At 46.6% G+C, this 18025-nt stretch overlaps 1 protein-coding gene across 1 annotated transcript in view; it reads right to left on the bottom strand.

Annotated features, from left to right (window-relative positions):
- Positions 1–18025, bottom strand: part of DOCK11 (dedicator of cytokinesis 11) — a 63980-nt gene that overhangs the window by 31735 nt on the left and 14220 nt on the right. Inside the window, exons 12-30 of the mRNA XM_010004763.1 lie at positions 16594–16803; positions 16164–16286; positions 15091–15173; positions 13979–14101; positions 13733–13809; positions 12709–12893; positions 12563–12628; positions 12299–12391; positions 11779–11902; positions 10991–11112; positions 10462–10548; positions 9090–9179; positions 7582–7700; positions 3291–3360; positions 3089–3214; positions 2471–2542; positions 1935–2081; positions 1148–1231; positions 619–730 (exon numbers count right to left, since the gene is read on the bottom strand). Coding sequence (XP_010003065.1) covers positions 619–730; positions 1148–1231; positions 1935–2081; positions 2471–2542; positions 3089–3214; positions 3291–3360; positions 7582–7700; positions 9090–9179; positions 10462–10548; positions 10991–11112; positions 11779–11902; positions 12299–12391; positions 12563–12628; positions 12709–12893; positions 13733–13809; positions 13979–14101; positions 15091–15173; positions 16164–16286; positions 16594–16803 — 2113 coding nt within the window. The remainder of the gene's footprint in view (positions 1–618; positions 731–1147; positions 1232–1934; positions 2082–2470; positions 2543–3088; positions 3215–3290; positions 3361–7581; positions 7701–9089; positions 9180–10461; positions 10549–10990; positions 11113–11778; positions 11903–12298; positions 12392–12562; positions 12629–12708; positions 12894–13732; positions 13810–13978; positions 14102–15090; positions 15174–16163; positions 16287–16593; positions 16804–18025) is intronic.

Here is an 18025-nt window from a genome sequence, read left to right as displayed (position 1 = left end):
GAAGGACCAAAGGGGACACGGTGTGACAGTGACAGCAAGCCTGGTGGTGTCAGGGTACCTGTGCTCTTGGAATGTGCTCAGGACTGGCATGGCCTCAAGCTCTGCTGGCTGCTTTCAGCCCAGGCTTGAGTACTAGCTTGGACACCCTGCACATCACTATATTCCTGTTCAAAATGAAAGCAGAAAGTCACCCAAATCACCTTCTTGTGGCCACCAAGAGAGCTGGTGGTGGAGGAGTGAATTCAGTCTGTTCTCCTGTCTCTCCAAAGCACCAGCAGATGGGACACCCTGCTTCCCAGGGGATGCTGACACTCATGGGAACAAAGGATGACACTTGCACAGTTTGTGTATTTACTGAAATAGGGGCAGGATTTTTGGATATTGTTAGTCCCATGCAAACTTAAATACAGGAGTTACTGCAGGGACTGGTTTTGTACCATTCTGGAGCAAAATGACATAAACCTGCCAGGACAGCAGTTTTTCCTGAGGTTAATATAAATCAGGCTAACCAGGACATAACATTTCCTTGCCACCAAACCTAATTCCACCTGGTCAGAAGCCATCAAGACTAATAATAAATGATAGTTCTCCAGCCAGTCTCCTGAAGAAAGGACATACCTTGAACTCTTTGCAGCTTGGGTTTCGAAAAGGTCATTGGTAAGTTCAGAGGAATGTAATGCTCATGATTGCAAATGGTTTGAAGAAATTCAAACTTGTATTCAACCAGCAGCTGAGAGAAGAAAAAAAAGAGAGAAAAAAAAAAGACAAACACAAACTAAGCTTTCAGTTTGACTAATTTGCTTCCAAGCTCAAGGTGTTTGTTGCACAAGGATTGGTCAAATAAACAGTATTTGGTGAAATCTGGTAATAGCTGGCACTTTTTTCTCTTGTTTCCCCTCAGTGTCAGTACACTGCTACTGTCACTCAGGGCTTCTTTACCTATTTTATCCAGGCTATTAACTAATCTCCCCTTTAGCTGTAACTGTATACAGGCTCTCAGCCCTCACACAGAGGTCTCTGCCTCCAGAAGACTCTGCAAGAACAGTACCTAAAAGGCCTCCAAGAGTCATAAAATAATCACCTCAGAGGTTTGACTGATGTAGACATGTACAACTGCAAAGCAGCTTTCAAGAAACACCATGCTTACCTTCGGGTCTTTTGGGCTGAATCCAGAAATGTAATCATTTATCAAGTTAAAAACAAATCCTCTGTCCATAAAGGTCAAACAACGCTGGGGAAAAAAATAGCAGCACGTGACCAATCACTTACAATGAAATGCAATAATCATACATCATCTCCATCCTGCCAGCAGCCAGATTTGAGCTTCTGGGCTGCTCCTGACTCTCCAAAACATACTGGATCCTGTTTATCTGAAATTATTTGCATTACTTCACTTAAATCTCCAGTGGACAACAGCAACATTTAAAATGAGAGCGCTCATATTCATTCTCAGGTTTGGAACAGTTACCAGGCACCACTGAAACCCCTAGATAACATACAGAATCAGAGTGATAGGGGCTGGAAGGGACCTCTGAAGATCTTTGAGTCTAAACCCCTGCCAGAGCAGGACCAAAACTAGGGCAGGTCACTCAGAAAGGCATCCAGACAGGCCTTGAAAGTCTCCAGAGAAGGAGACTCCACAACCTCTCTGGGCAGCCTGTCCCAGTGCCCTGTCACCCTCACAGGAAAGTTCTTCCTCATGTTGAGGTGGAGCTTCTTGTGCTCGAGTATGACAGTGTCTCTCTTGGAAAGCAAAAGGTTTTATCCTAAGAAACCTTATCCCCTCTAGAGTTTTCATCATGGAAGAAACCAGAGAGATGCTGAAATACAAACCCTTGCTTGCTGCTTATGGCTGATTGGGTTTGTGCTGGCTTGGTCGGTTGTTGGGGTTTTTTTCCTGATAATAGCCTGGGAAAAGGAAAGAAACTGCTGACCTTCAGGAAGTTGGCCAAGCTAAAGTTGACATTCCTGGACTCTTCAGGGATTTCATTGTAGCGAATAGTGACGTGAGGAATGATGGCAAGGAGCAGGGAATGCAGGGCGTGCTGGTAGGAGTCGGGAAACCGCTGGGCTCTGGGCAGCTGGAACCAAAAGCACATGGAACACTTAGTGCTGCCACAGCCCAGCACAGCCCCAAGCTCACTTCAGCACTTGGGCTGTGTGGTTTCCTAATCAAACATTGGCACAAAGCACTGGCTGGAACTGCAGTAGCTGGTGACAGAAAAGGAGCTGCAGGAGCCATAAGGAGATCTGGCATGTTTTTTTGATCACAATTGAGAGCGTAAAGGGGAAGAAGGAAAAGTAAAGTGGAAAAAAAAAGGGAAGATCTGGGTAGCTGTTCAGCTTGTCAGGGTTGGGTTGGGTTGTTGTTGTTTTTTTCAAATAAAGATTTACATATGCTTTCAAATAAACTTCTAGAGAAGAGTTTGTGATAGCTCTGTAATGCAGCATCAAACAAATGAATGTTTACCTTGATTTTGTTTTCTTCCAGTAAGTACATTGCCATTGACTTTGCCAGGGCTTCAAAGAAAAACCATGAGTACTGGAATGAACAAAGAATACTGTTATTTTTCTCAGCAGGACTGAACATGTGTGCCCAGGTAGGGAAGCAGCAGTGTGGGAGGGAGAGCTCACATTCAAAAGTAAGCACAGCTGTGCTTGCACAGCTAGCTTGGCACAGGTGCCTTTGCTACCTGGAGGAGTCCTGCCAGTCTTGGGGTGGGAATAGCTCCAACCCCCCATGCACCCCAGCACACCCTGCAGAGTTTGGGGTGCAAAGGACCAAAGAGGCAGCAACTCAGTCTGACTTCAGTGAGTCAACCCTCATGGGTGGACTAAAGAAAACAGGTAAAACTGGCAAAATGAAAAGCCCTTTGGTGTGTCCTGCCATGAGCTTTAACACAGGCAGGTTCCCTGCAAGAGTTCACCTCTCTGTCTTAAGAGGAGAACCTCCAGGATGAGTATGTGAGGAGCTGCCCTGGTATCTCTGCTCCTGCAGTGGGTCTGGATGGGTGGAAGTCCTGGACTTTGTATCAGACCCCCTTTTCCTCCCTTCCACCCTGGCAGCCACATGCTGCCAATACTTCACCTTGAGTAGCTTATTGATGGCCAGAAAATCTGCCGACTGCTTCAAGATGGTGGCCATGGAAAGGACCAGGATTTCATGGGTCATCTTTGCCTGGGTGACACTGGGTTTCTCGGCTCGGAAGACATACTGGGGCAAGAGGAACAGTGTCAGTGGTGTGGCTGGTCCAGCAGGGAGTTTTGCAGAGTGGTGTGTCGTGACTGACCTTTATGAAGGAGTGCAAGTAGTGGTCTAGACCCTCTTCGTGGCACTTGGACACGATGTGCAGAAGAACCCTGAGGAGAAATGTGGTTTGCGTTCAGCACGCAACGCAAGGGCCAGTTCCTCCAGCTCATGAAAGCAGCCACCACCTGTGTCCCATCCTGCTCAGCTCCCGCAGCTGCTGGCACAGCCTGATTTGCAGAGATCCAGGACTTGCAGGCTAGAACCCCTCACAGCTCCTGTGGCTGCACTATCCTGGCCACAGCACAGTCCCTTGACAGAGCACTCAGAGCTGAAGCAGTCAAAGCCTTCTCTCCACCCTGGTGCAGGACCAGGTGTCACCCAGACCTTCAACAATCAAGGCTCTCAGTGCCAGGAGCTGAAGGGGAGCCTTTCTCCACAGGGAATGCATCCTATCCTTTGGCCTCTGTGCATTCCAGGATTCAAGTCTGCAGTGAGCATTAAGCACCTGAACAACACTCAGGTGTTAGATAAGGTGAAAACAAAAATATGAAGTTAATCTGCTCTGCACCCAGTTCTCTTAGGTTGTATCTGCAAGGCCACTTGCCCCTCCTGCACACACTGCAGATTCACCCACACAGCTCATCACGTGGTGAGTCTGTCCTCACTGGGACCCCTTTCCTAATGATTATACAAGTGACAATTATCAACTATACTACTACACCAAGTCTGCAAAATGAGCACAACCCCCCCCAGGATCTCTGCTGAGAAATGGAGGGGGGGGGGAAATCTTGATGGTTGTTCTACTGACGCCTCCTGCATCCCTTGAATTTATTAATTCTGGAAGGCTCTTTTTAACTGAATTTACATCATATGTATCCTCCCTTGCTCCTTGCTACATGCACTGTATTATTTTTGGGCTGCTGCCTCATGGTTCACTGAGGACAGGCAGACCCTGGGGAACATGCCAGCCTTCTGGAAGCAAGCCAGGCAGCTGATGAAGGCAGCAAGAGCCTGGTTTCCTCAGCCAACATTGGGGATTTACATTCCAGCCCCAGCCAGAGGGAACAACAAACTACTGCACATTGTCACAGACCCCACAGGCCAAACCACAGGGAGGAGCTTACAAACCATTTATCAGATAAAGTGGGTTTTAAATTCCACTCTGGAAGTCTGGATGAGAAAACAGCCTTCATTAAAGAGAGAGCTACTGACAAACGGGAAAGCATCAGGTGAAGCTTTGGAAAAAGAAAACCTCAGGAAGTGTAGGTGGGAGCTGGTCACCCAGGGTCACTTGTCCCCTTCTCCTTGTCCTCTGGTGATCATAGAATCATAGAATCCCAGGGGTTGGAAGGGACCTCGAAAGATCACCCAGCCCAACCCCCCTGCCAGAGCAGGGTCACCCAGAGCACATCACACAGGAACGTGTCCAGGTGGGTTTGAATGTCTCCAGTGAAGGAGACTCCACACCCTCCCTGGGCAGCCTGTCCCAGGGCTCTGTCACTCTCACAGGTATTCACCTTGAACCTCCTGTGCTCCAATTTGCACCCATTACCCTTGTCCTATCACTGGTCATCACTGAGAAAAGCCTAACTCCATCTCCCTGACACTCACCCCTTACATATTTGTAAACATTGATGAGGTCACCCCTCAGTCTCCTTTTCTCCAAGCTAAAGAGACCCAGCTCCCTCAGCCTTTCCTCAGCAGGGAGATGTTCCACTCCCTCCATCATCTTAGTACCTCTGCCCTGGACTCTTTCAAGCAGTTCCCTGTCCTTCCTGAACTGAGGGGCAGAGTGGGGTGCAGAGCCCTGCACAGGAGATGCCCCCACGACCTGCAGCACATGGCACAGGACTGTGACTGCAACTCCCGGGGGGGATCATACAGAAATTCGTTCCAGAGTTAGTTGCAGAACAGTCATCTGGCACCTAATTGTTGTTTAAAATGTTACCAGGTTTACTGACAAACAAGAACATAGTACTGACTCAGTCATTCCAATTCACTGTGTGACCATAAATGTGTTGTGTTTTTTTTTAATCTTGAAAAGTTAGAAGGAGTAACAGTAAAACATTTTTGTTGATGCCTGAAGTGATACAAAGTCGGAAAGGAAGCCAGAAATACAGAAGAAGAAAAAAAAAACCAACCCAAATTATTGGTTTATGGCTTGAATATGTGACTCATGTAGTTCTGTATGGTGAGTCTTAAGTAAAAAAAAGATGATCATACAGACTGTTGCCTAAAAGCAGGAAAAAATCAGGAACTTTAGGGTAGTTACAGGAAGATTAATGTGCATGTTTTTCCAATATTCTCCAAAGTCCAGGCAGCTGAATACAGGGAGATGGGTTTGCTCAGAGAGACGTCTTGCTGTAGCAATGTTTTCTAGAAAACATGAAAAACAAATTATCCCCAGTATGATTGTGTCCATAGACATGTTCCAAACAAACCTTAGGCTGAAAGGGGTGAACACTACATTGACCTCATTCTTTCATAAGCATCTGTTACCTATGTTTTGAGGTCTGTATCCAGTCAAGGCTCCGACAAACCTCACACTGGCTTTAGACAAGGTTTGATTCTTTTGGTGGTGAAGGAGGGGGAAAATAGTCAGGTCTTATTGCTAAAACCTAAACCTAAAACTGCTAGGATTAGCATCTAACTGGGCTAAACCTAATGCATATGTGTATTAGGTGCAATATTCTTGAAGTCAAATTTGAAAAATACAGAGGTACTGAGATATTTTCTCCCCTGTAACACCTGCAGCAGAAATGCAGAGAAGTCAAAAGCAGAGAGTAAAATACTATGTAAAAGATTTCCAAACCATTCCAAACAATAGCTTTTACAGCGATTTTCTCAGTTTTCTTTCCACCATTGTTTGCTTGCAGTTTGCAGTCCTACTGCTTTAAATGAACCAAAAGAGCTTGCATTTTACCAGTGACTTTTGCATAAACATATATATTTTTTAAATCAAACAAATTTCAGTGTTAGAGAAGACTTCATCTTTTAATTATGTTGTATATAATTAGATGTGCATGTGTGCTGTGGTGGATACATAATTATACTGTGCAGTTATAAAAGTCCATTTTTGGGCAGTGGCCTTGACCCTGCTTACTGTGGTAGGAGTGTCTTTTTCTTCCCAACTGTTCCACCTGTTACTTGGCATCAGCCAGCGTGTACCTGTGGGCTGGCTGCTCATCCCATGTGGAAGCCTCAATTAACTGGAACTCACCTGACTGGGATACTCTAAGGGTCATGGGGTGGGCCTGTCATTTCTGTGAAGGGAACAAAAAGAGGTGTGGGACAGATGGGAAGATGAATCATTTGAAATGAGGCTTTGTTAATTCCAGTGCCTGTGGAACAACCTAGTTTAAATGGCTTTATTTTGGAGAGCACGTACATATAAAACGAGATAAAATGAAAGCTAATGGGATGTCTTAAAGATTCTGGCATCTAGTATTAGACATAAGTGCACTCTACATAAATGTGAAGGACCCACTATCTAGTATTATTATCTATATATAAATGTAGATCTGACAATACATTTTCATTAAATCACTCTTTTAATCTATATGCTGGAAGAATTGTTAGGTAAAGCACAATGTCTTAATTTTCCTCTAAATGTTTGTGTTTATTAATTCAGCAAGATAAAATGCCTGTGGAGACACTTGGGTATAACAGCAATTGCTCCAGATATGACAATTTTGTAGTATTACAGATGTAAAACCATAGCCTAATACTAGTACATTGCTTTCAGAATGAAATTAAGTGTGATAACACTAATCTCAGATTTTTTATTACTGTTTGTGGTTTATTTTTCTTTACAAGTGCAAATAGTATGCTCAGGACTCACTGTATATGTGTAGCGTTTTTCTCTGAGTTTTCAGGAGTTTCAGCTGCCTCAATCCTTCTGTTGATAATCTCCTTTTTAGAAATGCTATATTTACTTTAATTCTGCAGCCCTCTAACTAAAGTAGTTTCATCTGAAGAAGGTGAAACTTTGCATCTTGCAGTTTTGAAGTGACATTATTAGTTTCTCAGTGACAAGACATTCTGGACTGAGTGTGGAAACACACCAGGCAACATCTCCTCCTCATCACACACTGATTTTTTGGTTGGACTTTTTGTAATCCTGTGCTGGTTCTGGGTTGTGTGGTCGATCCTTTTGCCATAACACAACCTGTGCACTCTGTCTTTCTGACTGTGCTTTGGCTTATACCATCACAGAATTTTCAGAAGAGCCCTTTCTCTTTTCTCCTCATGGATTTTTACTCCTTAGCTCCCTGCACCTTTTCTTCTGCATTTGCAACTGAAGACAACCGAGTGGTTTACCAGACACTCACATGGTGCAGTTGACAGCTACTTCATCTTCCTGGGTCACATTTGTAAGGACTCTAAACAGTTGCATAAGAATTACAGGTAGAAACTGAATCATTACTTGGATCTCCATGGCGTGCAAACACTAAAACAAATGTTCAAAACACAGACACTTTTAGTTCAACATTTTGCAGATGTTAAATGTTTACAGTCCACAGACGTTTCTGTGGCAAGAGGACAGGCCTTAGCAAATGCTTCAGGCTTCAGCCTGCCAGGGGACCAGAGAACTTGGACCCAGGGTGGGATTTGCTGCCTGCCTTCCAGCTGACAGGTCCCAGCTGCACAAATCTCCCAGGGCAGGAATTAATCTTCCTATCAGATATGCTCGGGCAGCTATGACTTCATTAGAGGTCACATACTATGATTTGACCCCAACAACCCAGAATTTAAGGCTGAGGTTTTACTCCTGACTCTTCTCATCACTTGAAACAGTTTTTCTGAAGCAACAACGTCCCCATTTTCAACAAATGCCTTTGGAGCATGGAAATCTGATGGGCAATAACTTGCAGCTACACTTTTCTCCCAGTAGCAAGCTGTGCCCTTTGAAATGGGATTTAACTGAAGGTCAAGATCATTTGGTGCATATTCCCTCCATCCATGTCATTAGATCTCTTTTGCCTGAATCTCATGAGTCAAGTTTAGGAAAGACAGTGCATTTCACTTCCAGTTTTGAAACCTTCAGACCTAGTAAGAGGTTCTCAAATCTGAAAATTAATTTAAATTGCTGAGATGATTGGTGGTAAGAAGCCCTTACTTGTGGTTAGCACATGAATTGCCTGCAGGCTGCAGCCAGGCACCCAGCTCTGGGGCAAAATCCTCACAACAAAAATCCAGTTGTTTTTAGTGTTTGGCTTCAAAACCTGTCATAGTTTCTATTTCATGTAGATGTTATCTGAAACACACCCAGTAACTCTGTGGTGATAAATCCCCACCACTGGAAGCTGTTGCTACAGCAGCACTCTCAAAACCAGGCCGTGTGGAGGGAAACAAGGACAGTAAACAGGCAAGAAATATATTCTTTGCAGAATTCCCTGCAGACCTGCTCTGAGGCCCTTACTCATGCTGCAGTGACTGCCAAAAACCTGGGTCTGGGTCACAGGTGATTTGTGGTCAAATTAACTGAGTATCTCACAGATCTCATTCAGCCTGAAAAAAAATATATCCTGTTTTGATTGGATAATCCTGAAAACAAGGAATTGTGCTACAGTTTCTAGGTTTGAATCAGATCCAGGGCAGCAGGGGTTGAGTGGGCAAGCCCAGCCCAGGAGGAGGGCTTGCCATGAGCATGGCAGAGTGGTGCTGTTTTATCTGCTGTGAAGGGCAGTTGGGAGCAGCACAGTCATGTCAGTAAGGAAAAGTAAGGATACTGCACAATGCCCAGTGCTGCAATGAGCATGTGTTGGGGCAGGGCTCTGGGGAGTTACTGATGGTCTGTAAAAAACACAAATGGAGCCCACTGACAGGCACTGTTCACCTTTAGGTATTTCACAAGCTCTCCTGGGACTTCCTTAGCTCCTGCCTGAACCAGCTGGCAGTACTGGAAGAATTTGTGCAAGTGCATGTCCTGGAAGAGAAGAAGCACAAGTTCAAGGCAGCAGCCTCAGTATTAGTCAGCCCCTGCTCTGCAGCTCACACCTGACACCCTGCTGGCATCCCCGTGGCAGTGAGCCATGTCCCTGACAAGCCCCATGTCACTCCCAGTGGCACTCTTGCTGCCCAGCTGCCATCTCCCAGGACTACAGCCCTGCTTCCTGCCTTTTCCAACATACCCAACCACTGCCCATCCCCTGGCTTTCAACTAATCTCCAGATGAAGCACAAAACTACCCACACTGTTAAAATTCTCCTGTGGTTGCACTGCCCTGAGCCCAAATCCCTATCCAACACTGGCCTGGAGAAGCAGGAGACCTCCTCTCCCTTGATATGACTCTGAGACTGTCTCACCATCAGCCTCACCAACCTCCTCCTGTCCATTTAAGGCAGACTCTCCTTCCAGCTCCTCTCCCTCCTCCTCCAAGCTTACATTTAATTACTGGGTTATTTAACCCTAAAAAGCATCTGGGAATGTAATTTAGTGGGGAATGGAACTACTGTGCTCCTCCCAGTGCTGTACAGAATCAGTAAGACCCTGAAACAGGTTTAGATGATGCTGAAAACAAGTTGCTGTGCAATGTGAATGCTGGTGATTGCATCCAGCACGGGACACCAAGCCCTGCCAGGGACACCTCCCCATGAGCAGTGCTGACAGGAGTTGACCCTGAGCTTGTGCTGGGGATCTTTGCTGTGCATCACATGAAGCTTGAGGAAGTCCATCAGTACCATAAGACAGTGGAACACATAAGGACTTGGTAAAATAGGCTGAACTAGTTTCAAAGGGATATCAAGACTCCTGTTTCTGTTGTCAGGTAACTTTTTTCCTGAACTTAATAAACAGTCTAATATCTGAGGAAACCTTCCACTTCAACCAGTTCTCTCTTTTGCAACATCCAAGCAGCTCATTAGCTCAAACATTCCCTTGGTCCTGCCAGTTACAGTGCAACTAGCTAAGGAAAACCCCATGAGCCTCAGGCTCCATTCACTCACACAACCTGCAACTAGCTAAGGAAAACCCCATGAGCCTCTCCTCAGGCTCCATTCACTCACACAACTGTCTTATCACCTCCAGACAAAGGAGCAGAGCCCTGTAAGTAATCCCAGACTTGATGCTACAGAATTATCTCAGAGCTGCTCTGCAAACCCAGGTACTTATTGTCCACAGCAGCTACATCATAGCAGTTGTAGAGACACAGCAATTTCCTCCTCTGCATTTGTGTTCCAACTCTCTTAAGTGTAAGGTGCTCAACTTACCTGGGTGTAAATGGTTGAGTCCAAGTGGATTCTGACTTTAAACAGTGGCTTTGCTCCATCCACCCACTTTGCATCCACGCTGGGCTGCTGTGAACAGACAACATTCAAGAACGTGGTTTCAGATTGAGGTGAGAAGGTGGCTCTGTGCAGACAGAGCCCCGGCCAGAAGGTCAGGCTGGGGTGGAAGAAGGGGTTCTCCTCCCAGCACAAACACCAGTGACCTGCAGCCACGACATGGCAGAGGTGACCCCACAAGAACGGGGACACAAAGCACGTGCCCAGCCTCCTGCTCTGCACCATGTGGAACAGCCCAGTCCACCCTCCCACAACCATATTCCCTGCAACCTATATAACCACAGACAGTGCAATTCAAAGTGTCCCGTCCCCATTCAGCTTTGGGGGCTGCTCTACAGCAAGGATCCTTCCAGCTGAGCAGAGCACCCACACAAGCCCAGAACTTAGGCTGTTAACAAAAGCTCAGCTTTCCTTTTCCCTTTATATTTTAGTCCATTTTAGTTGGCCTTCCTACCCTTCGTGCCTCTGTGTCCCCAACACCCAGGTAGCCAGGTGGAAGGTTGGATGAAACCGGCAAATGCCGCTCCAGGGTGACAATCCGTCCATCCTTGAGCAGCGGGGCCCAGACGTATCCCACTGGGGAGGCAACCAGTGACAGCAGTTAGCAGACACACAGGGATACCTGTTCAGCTCCAGCTCCAAAAAAGAGCTGTGTCTCACCCTGGGAGGTCAAACTTGCAGTTGTGCAAGTGGCTTCAAGGAGGATGGGACTGACCATGTCAGCCTTGGTAAAGCACGTTGCACCTGGGGACTTGGGGAACATAATTCACACACGGCACAACCAGGATCAGGAGTGGGTCTGAGGGGCAGAAACGGAGCCTGAGCCATGGTTGTGGACCATGATGAAAGTCCTCCCAATCACCTGAGGACTGACTGAACAAAGAGGTCCCAACCAGTGGGACCTGGGTGCACCCAGTCTCTTACACATGCCTCGTGTAGGATGACAGGATTGGCCCCTGAGGCTCTGGTTACACATCAAGGTTTTGTTGGTGACTTGACTGACAACAGCCACCAAGTCAAGAACACATGGTAACAGCTGTCAGATTACAGCCAAAATTTGAGCTTTGCTATTAGAAACCTTGTGTTTTATTCCAGTTTAGACCTATGATTCATATTGGGTTGCCCTCCAAAAAGAAAATTCAGATAGGCTAGTATTTCAATCCAATATTTTTTCATGTCCCTAAATCCATTTTATTTGGGACTCTTAGACTCCAACAGAAGTAACATAAGCAGTGAACATACCTTGAGTTTCAATGGTGTCCTGTTTTTTCGATGTTGCCTTTGTATTAATTTCACAGCTGACATGATAGAAGGTGAAAAGCAAATGATGCTTTTGATGGAGGTGAATTGGAAGCTCAATTTTAATCTAAAATGATATCATGATAGATAAGACTGTATTTTTAATTGTGGAGTAATATCTTTACTTGTATTTTATTTCACAAATACGTAGCACACAGTTACACAAGACACATTCTTACCCATCTTAAACACCTCCTGGCTAACATTTGCATCACATTTGCACATAACTTATTAATGGGGGTGTGTGATTGGAGTGCACAAAGCGTGACAGTAAAGACAGCACAAAACAAATGGGCATTAAAATTTGACATAGTCTCTGGCTTTGCTGAGCACTTCTACTGAGGCAAAAGGCTGGTGCTTATTTTTACCCGTATTTCACCCAGCCCTGGAAAACAGAGGTAACCTGAAAGGCCCCTTGGCTTTGTAGCATCCAGAAAAATGGGTTATTTCCCACCATTTTTACCTCATCATAGAACTCTGGGCTCTGGTTGTGGTGCAGCACGGCAGCGTAAGCGTTGGTGGTCAGGAGGTGGCCTCCAGGTTTGCCATATATACACTGGAATCACAAAGGAAGAGCTGAATTCAGGGCTGCTGCCACCCTAAATTAGCCAGCCAAATTGAAGCAATGAGCATGGCAATTCAGTGCTTTTTTTCTTGTCCTGCTCAGCCTGGCTGGCACACAGTACATGGCAGGAAGCAAACGGCAGCCATATCAACAGGTACCCACCTTTAATGGCCTGGCATCAGCTTCATCTGAATCCCTGAACTCAACACAGACAGCAATATTCCTTGCCTGCAATGGGGGAGAACATGCTGGTGAGCCATTGCTACAGGGCAGCAGCCCATGCAGAGTCTGCTCTCCAGGCCACTCACCTTTGCAAAAACCTTCTGGTTCTCATACTTCAAATGCAAGGGGTAGACATAGAGGTGGTTTTTGTAGACTGTGAAGGGATAACAGTATTTTGCAACTTCTGGGACAAGCTCCTCTACTTCAACTGCAACGTCCTCACAGCTCTTCTCAAAAGGCTTTATAGGAATGTAAGAAGCTGTGACACAATCTAGAAGAGAAGGAAAGCTTGGATAAGTGCACACCCCATAAACATGGGAAGTTCAGCTTCTGGGAAAGGAGGTGGGTCTGAAACTCTGCCATTGCTCTTGAGAATCCAGTTCTCTTCACATCAGAGAGTTGTGAATGTAGACCAGCAGGACTTGACCCACTCCTGTTGAAACTACTAAGGGAAATTTCTCCCCTTGATCATGCAACATCTGTGGTCTCTGACTGCATTAGCAATACTGAGGGAAGATGGGTACTTGGGCACCACGAGGCTCTTTACTGAGAGGGTAACAGAGCACTGGGACAGGCTGCCCACAGAGGTTGTGGAGTCTCCTTCTCTGGAGACATTCAAAACCCATCTGGATGTGTTCCTGTGTGATGTACTGTAGGTGATCCTGCTCTAGCAAGGGGGTTAGACTAGATGATCTATCTTCAGAGGTCCCTTCCAACCCCAGCCACTCTGTGATTCTTTGTGTCCTGCCTCTGCCTCAGTGTCTTTACTTGCAAAGTGAAGAATCACACTGACTGACTGTGAAGCCCTCTGGTGTCATGAATAAAAATGTTATATGAGGCAAAGACAGGCAGGTGGCTTCCTTTAGATTTAGAATGCGATGGCCAAACTGCAAAGCAGATGCACCCCTCAAGTAAACCCCTCTGCACTTGGGCCACATCCCTCCACAGAATCCATCAGGAAGAATTACAAGTCAGTGGTTGAGCTGAATGACTCATTTCTTACTGCAGCCCCGAGAGACTCTTGTTAATGAACCAGCAACATTCCCCAGAGAAGCAGCAAGTCCTAAGGCTAGAGGCACCAGCATTTATTTTAAGACACAAGATCCTTACTTGTGAAGTCTAGTGGAATGTCTTTGATGACAATATTCAACTGGGCTGGAATGACTTGTAGTTTTGTCTTCTCTGGTCTGCATTAGGGAGAAAGGAACAAGAGTGTGAATCTTGAAAGCTCAGCTGCTGAAGAGATCAGCAGGGCTTTTTGTTACCCTCTGAGTATTTTAGAAAATGCCATCTCATGCTTATGCTTAACTGTTTGAAAATGTATATTAAAAAGCTTGCTCAGCCTCTTACACTTACTTCTTATACTCTGCCAAAAGCTTCAGCATATCTTCATTTGAGAGTTTGCTGCTGTCTTGTTTGTACAGAGGTGAGAATTTCCCTTCAGCATCAAGAGTGCCCTGGGAGTCTTTGAACACTGGTCTGCAGAAAAGAAGAGACACATTTCTGAAATACTGGTAAATATGCAGACACTGAGGTCTTTGACACATCAGGGTGCAAGGCAGTTTGTCAGACAAGAGGTTCACTAACGACATACATCAGCTTCCTCCTGAATCCACAGCAGGAGAGTGGACTCTGCCCTGGATGAATATTGGCATCTTTGCCCTTGAATATAAAGGCAGTGGGTGACTTGCTCCCAGGACCAAACTGCATCCCAGAAACACCATCTTGAAAGTGTCACAGGAAAATTCAGCTCCAGAATATACACTGCACAAGCTGTGTGCCACCAAACCCCAGCCCCTGTGACAATCATCTGGTGTTCCCATGCCATCATCATCCCTTCTGTTAGCATCAAAGAGAAACTGAGCAATAGGAGGCAGAGGGATGAACTCACCTTCAGGCGTTCCTCTGATGTGAGATTTAAGGCAGTTAGCACTGAGGTACTTTACCAGTGCCAGAAAGAGAACAGTGAGGAAATGGGATCACTACCTCCATTCCCAAGAACTCTTTCTCCACTATCTTCATTCCCAAGAATGGAAATTAAAGCAGAGTTTAAGATGGGAGACAAACCCTAGCTGATTGCCACTGCCAGGCCAGGAGATACTCCACACTCACCCTGTCCCTGGCAATAGCTGGTGCCAGGAGGGAATTTCTGCACCAATTCCTGCAGTAGCCTGGGCCAGTGTAATCTGTCCCCAGGAATGTTCTGCCCCGATAGCAGTAGCTACAGGTCAGCAGAAAGGTTACTCTCTTCCCAGCACTGTTTACTTTTTAATATTTTGTTTCTAATTCTAGAGAGAGCATTTCAGGCCAACCCCCCCTTCTGCCTTGGGAACTGGAGCCAGATCCTGCCCTCGGCTGCAGCTTCACTGGCTTCAGCCCCTTGGCCCTTCTCCCACCCGGCTGGATCCTGTCCCGGGTGACTCACAGCAGATCCCACCCTGGCTGAAACACAATCCAAGGGGACTAACCTGGCAGCCCAGCCAAAGGGCATCCTGTACTGCCCCAGACGGTTGCACACCTGCTTGGCCACCTTATGGACCTTCTGGGCAGTCTGCAAAACACAAGAGAGGTTACTGGGCACCACGGCTGCCACGTGCCCTGCAACAGGAGGAAAGAGAGGAGAAACTCTCCAGGGAGAAGAAACTCCCTGCTCCCCAGGGCACAGCTCCCCAGGCACACAGCACAACAGTTGCTGAAGCAGCAGGTGGGCATCCCTGCCTGTCACCTCACACCATTTCTTACTTTTATGCACTTTTTTTTGCTTTTGCAGAGTAACAGCAAACATGTCGTGGGCTCGGTCGTATGAACAATCTGCTTGATACTCCATTGAACTCTCAGGGTATTAATACCTTATTTTCCAAATGGTATTAGTTTATTTTCCAAAACTGACAGTAATTGACTCATCCTGTACAGGTTTCCAAAGTGTGCCAAGGGAATGGCATCACACGCCAGGTGTTCCATACATTGATTTTCCAGGGACTGGCTGCAGCACCTCAGCATCAGCTCCACCTGGGATGCAGAGACTGATGCTGGCAGCACCAGAGCCCCTCCGTGACCTTGCTTAAATTACCCTATGTGATCATGGCACTTGGCATGGGGCAAGAGAGAGGCAGGGTGAGCAGAACAGAGCAAAGCCCATGTTCTGCTGCTACCAAAACCACTGCTGTTCCCAGTGGAAGTGAGCTGGGATCAGTCCAAGGTGCTGCACGTAGCACCAAGTAGCAGTGAGGCTTATTTCTCTGGGGATGAAGCACTTTCTTGCTGCCAGCCCAGGCTTTGCCTTGCTAAAGTGTAACAGGGAAAGGTCCCCCTGCCTCAACTTCTTGGCTCCTTCTAAAAATCCTCTGCCTCCTTGCAGAAGAAGGAACTGGATCTCTCCCAGCTGAAGCCAGCCTGGGAACAGCACAAGCAGCAGGCTGGAGAAAGAATGAGTATTTGCCAGAAAGAAGCTAAAGAGCAGCAGAAATAACCCATGTTTCAGCCCACCCAGCAGCAGCAGACAGCATGACTAAGCAGATACTCTCATGTCCTCATCCAGTACCTTCCCCGGGTCCGAGTTCTTCATGTAGGGCTCCGCACAATGTGTGATGCTGCCCTGCAGCACCTTCTCCACACGGGCCACCAGGAACATCTCCACGTGTGGGTCGGTCACAGAGAAAACCCCCTGCAGCAGACAGATATCAGGCTGTCAAAGAGCAAGACACCCCACCTGCACCACAGGGTTTGGCCACAATCATTTCACTCTCCCTTCCCACAACCCACACAGACCCTGCTCTGGCTGCTGCTGCAGATGGGCCATGAGGGCTCCCACAGCTGCAGCACAGAAGTGGCAATTGGCTTCAGACACTGACCAAAACCCCACAGCTCAAGAGAAAAGCTGACTTCTACTCTTCCACACAGTGGGCAACACACCACAACACTGGCCACAGCCTCAGCAGAGACAGAGAATGAAGAGAAGGTCAGTTCCTCACCCGTTTTATGTAGCGCAGGCGAGACTCGGGGACCCCATGCATGAGGCTGTCTCCTGGGGAACATCCCTTGGTGCCCCCTGCTCCAGAGGCAGAGCTATCCAGCAGCATGTCCCGGACAGACGGAGGGTTTAGGTCCACGTGGAAGTCAGCAGAAATCTTGCAATTATTTTTCAGGTCAAATAATGCCAAGCTTAGGAAAAATGGCTCAACCTGGACATTTGATGGAACGTATGTGTCAAAAGAAAATAAAAATACATGGTACAGGCTCAAGAGTCTCAACGTGCATTATCTTCCCTGTTGGTTTGCCTTCTGCATCTGCTTGTTCCTTCAGTTTTGTACACCAGCATTTTATAGAATTCCTACAGACAATCCATGTGTCTTTGCTTTATAAATACATAAAACTACTTTTTCCCCGCATCTTCTTGTGTTTTCATCTGGTCAATTTGAACTTTAAAGCCATTAGTGAAACACAAAGAATTAAATCCATAGAGTTTTTTATATAAATGGTAAACTGTGAAATTAGGAAGAAAAGATGACCCTGATCTATCAGTTAGAGCTGTTTATCACAGAACGGTTTAGGTTGGAAGGGACCTTAGTGATCATCCAGTTCCAACCCCCCTGCATGGGCAGGGACACCTCCCACCACCCCAGGCTGCTCCAAGCCCCATCCAACCTGCCCTTCAACACTGCCAGGGATGGGGCAGCCACAGCTTCCCTGGGCAACCTGGGCCAGGGTCTTATCTTTTGCAGTAAGAAAGAAATCAACTTAGAGTGTTTACGTTCCCATGCAGCGGAGAACTTCACTTATTGTCCAAAATGAACCAGCTCTGCAAGACACCTGAGGTGTCAGCTCTCCCAGCCATTTGAGTTCAGATACAAGGCTAAGGCTGCTGAGGAACTTTTGTGATGAGACCATGACAAAAAAAGCCTTTGCAGTTTTAACAGGTTCAGACAAGGTTCCAGCAGCAGAGACTGGGCAGTGTCAGTGCTGCTGCCTCCTCTGTGATGTCCCTTGCTGCTCTGGCATCTCTGCATAAAGGGTTGACTCCAGCCAGAGAAAACACAGGGATGTGTTTTGGGTTGAAAGACTGGAGGAGCCTGGTCTGTTCAGCCTGGCAGAATAAAGGCTAAGGAGAGATGTAGTAGCTGTCTGTAGACATCAGAGGCCCAGAAAACATGAGCAAGAACCTTTTAGGCTAAGGCACAACTTTGGCACAATAACAAATGCATATAATAAAATGGCTGTGAATAGAGCTAGGCTGGGAGTCAGAAGATGGTTTCAGAACAGGGAAATCCCTTGCAATTAGGGGAAATGAAATCAAAACCAGCAGTGAGTGTTTTGAAGATGGAGCTTAATAATTTACCAACAGGACTTTCAAGGGGACCCAGAACGTGGCAGACACACTCTCCCTACTCCCTGTGCCTCTGAACT

Source organism: Chaetura pelagica, unplaced genomic scaffold (genome assembly GCF_000747805.2).
Source record: "Chaetura pelagica isolate M959 unplaced genomic scaffold, ChaPel_1.0 scaffold129, whole genome shotgun sequence".
NCBI lineage: Eukaryota > Metazoa > Chordata > Aves > Apodiformes > Apodidae > Chaetura > Chaetura pelagica.
Note: the sequence above shows the minus strand (reverse complement) of the source record. Positions and strands in the feature narration are given on the sequence as shown.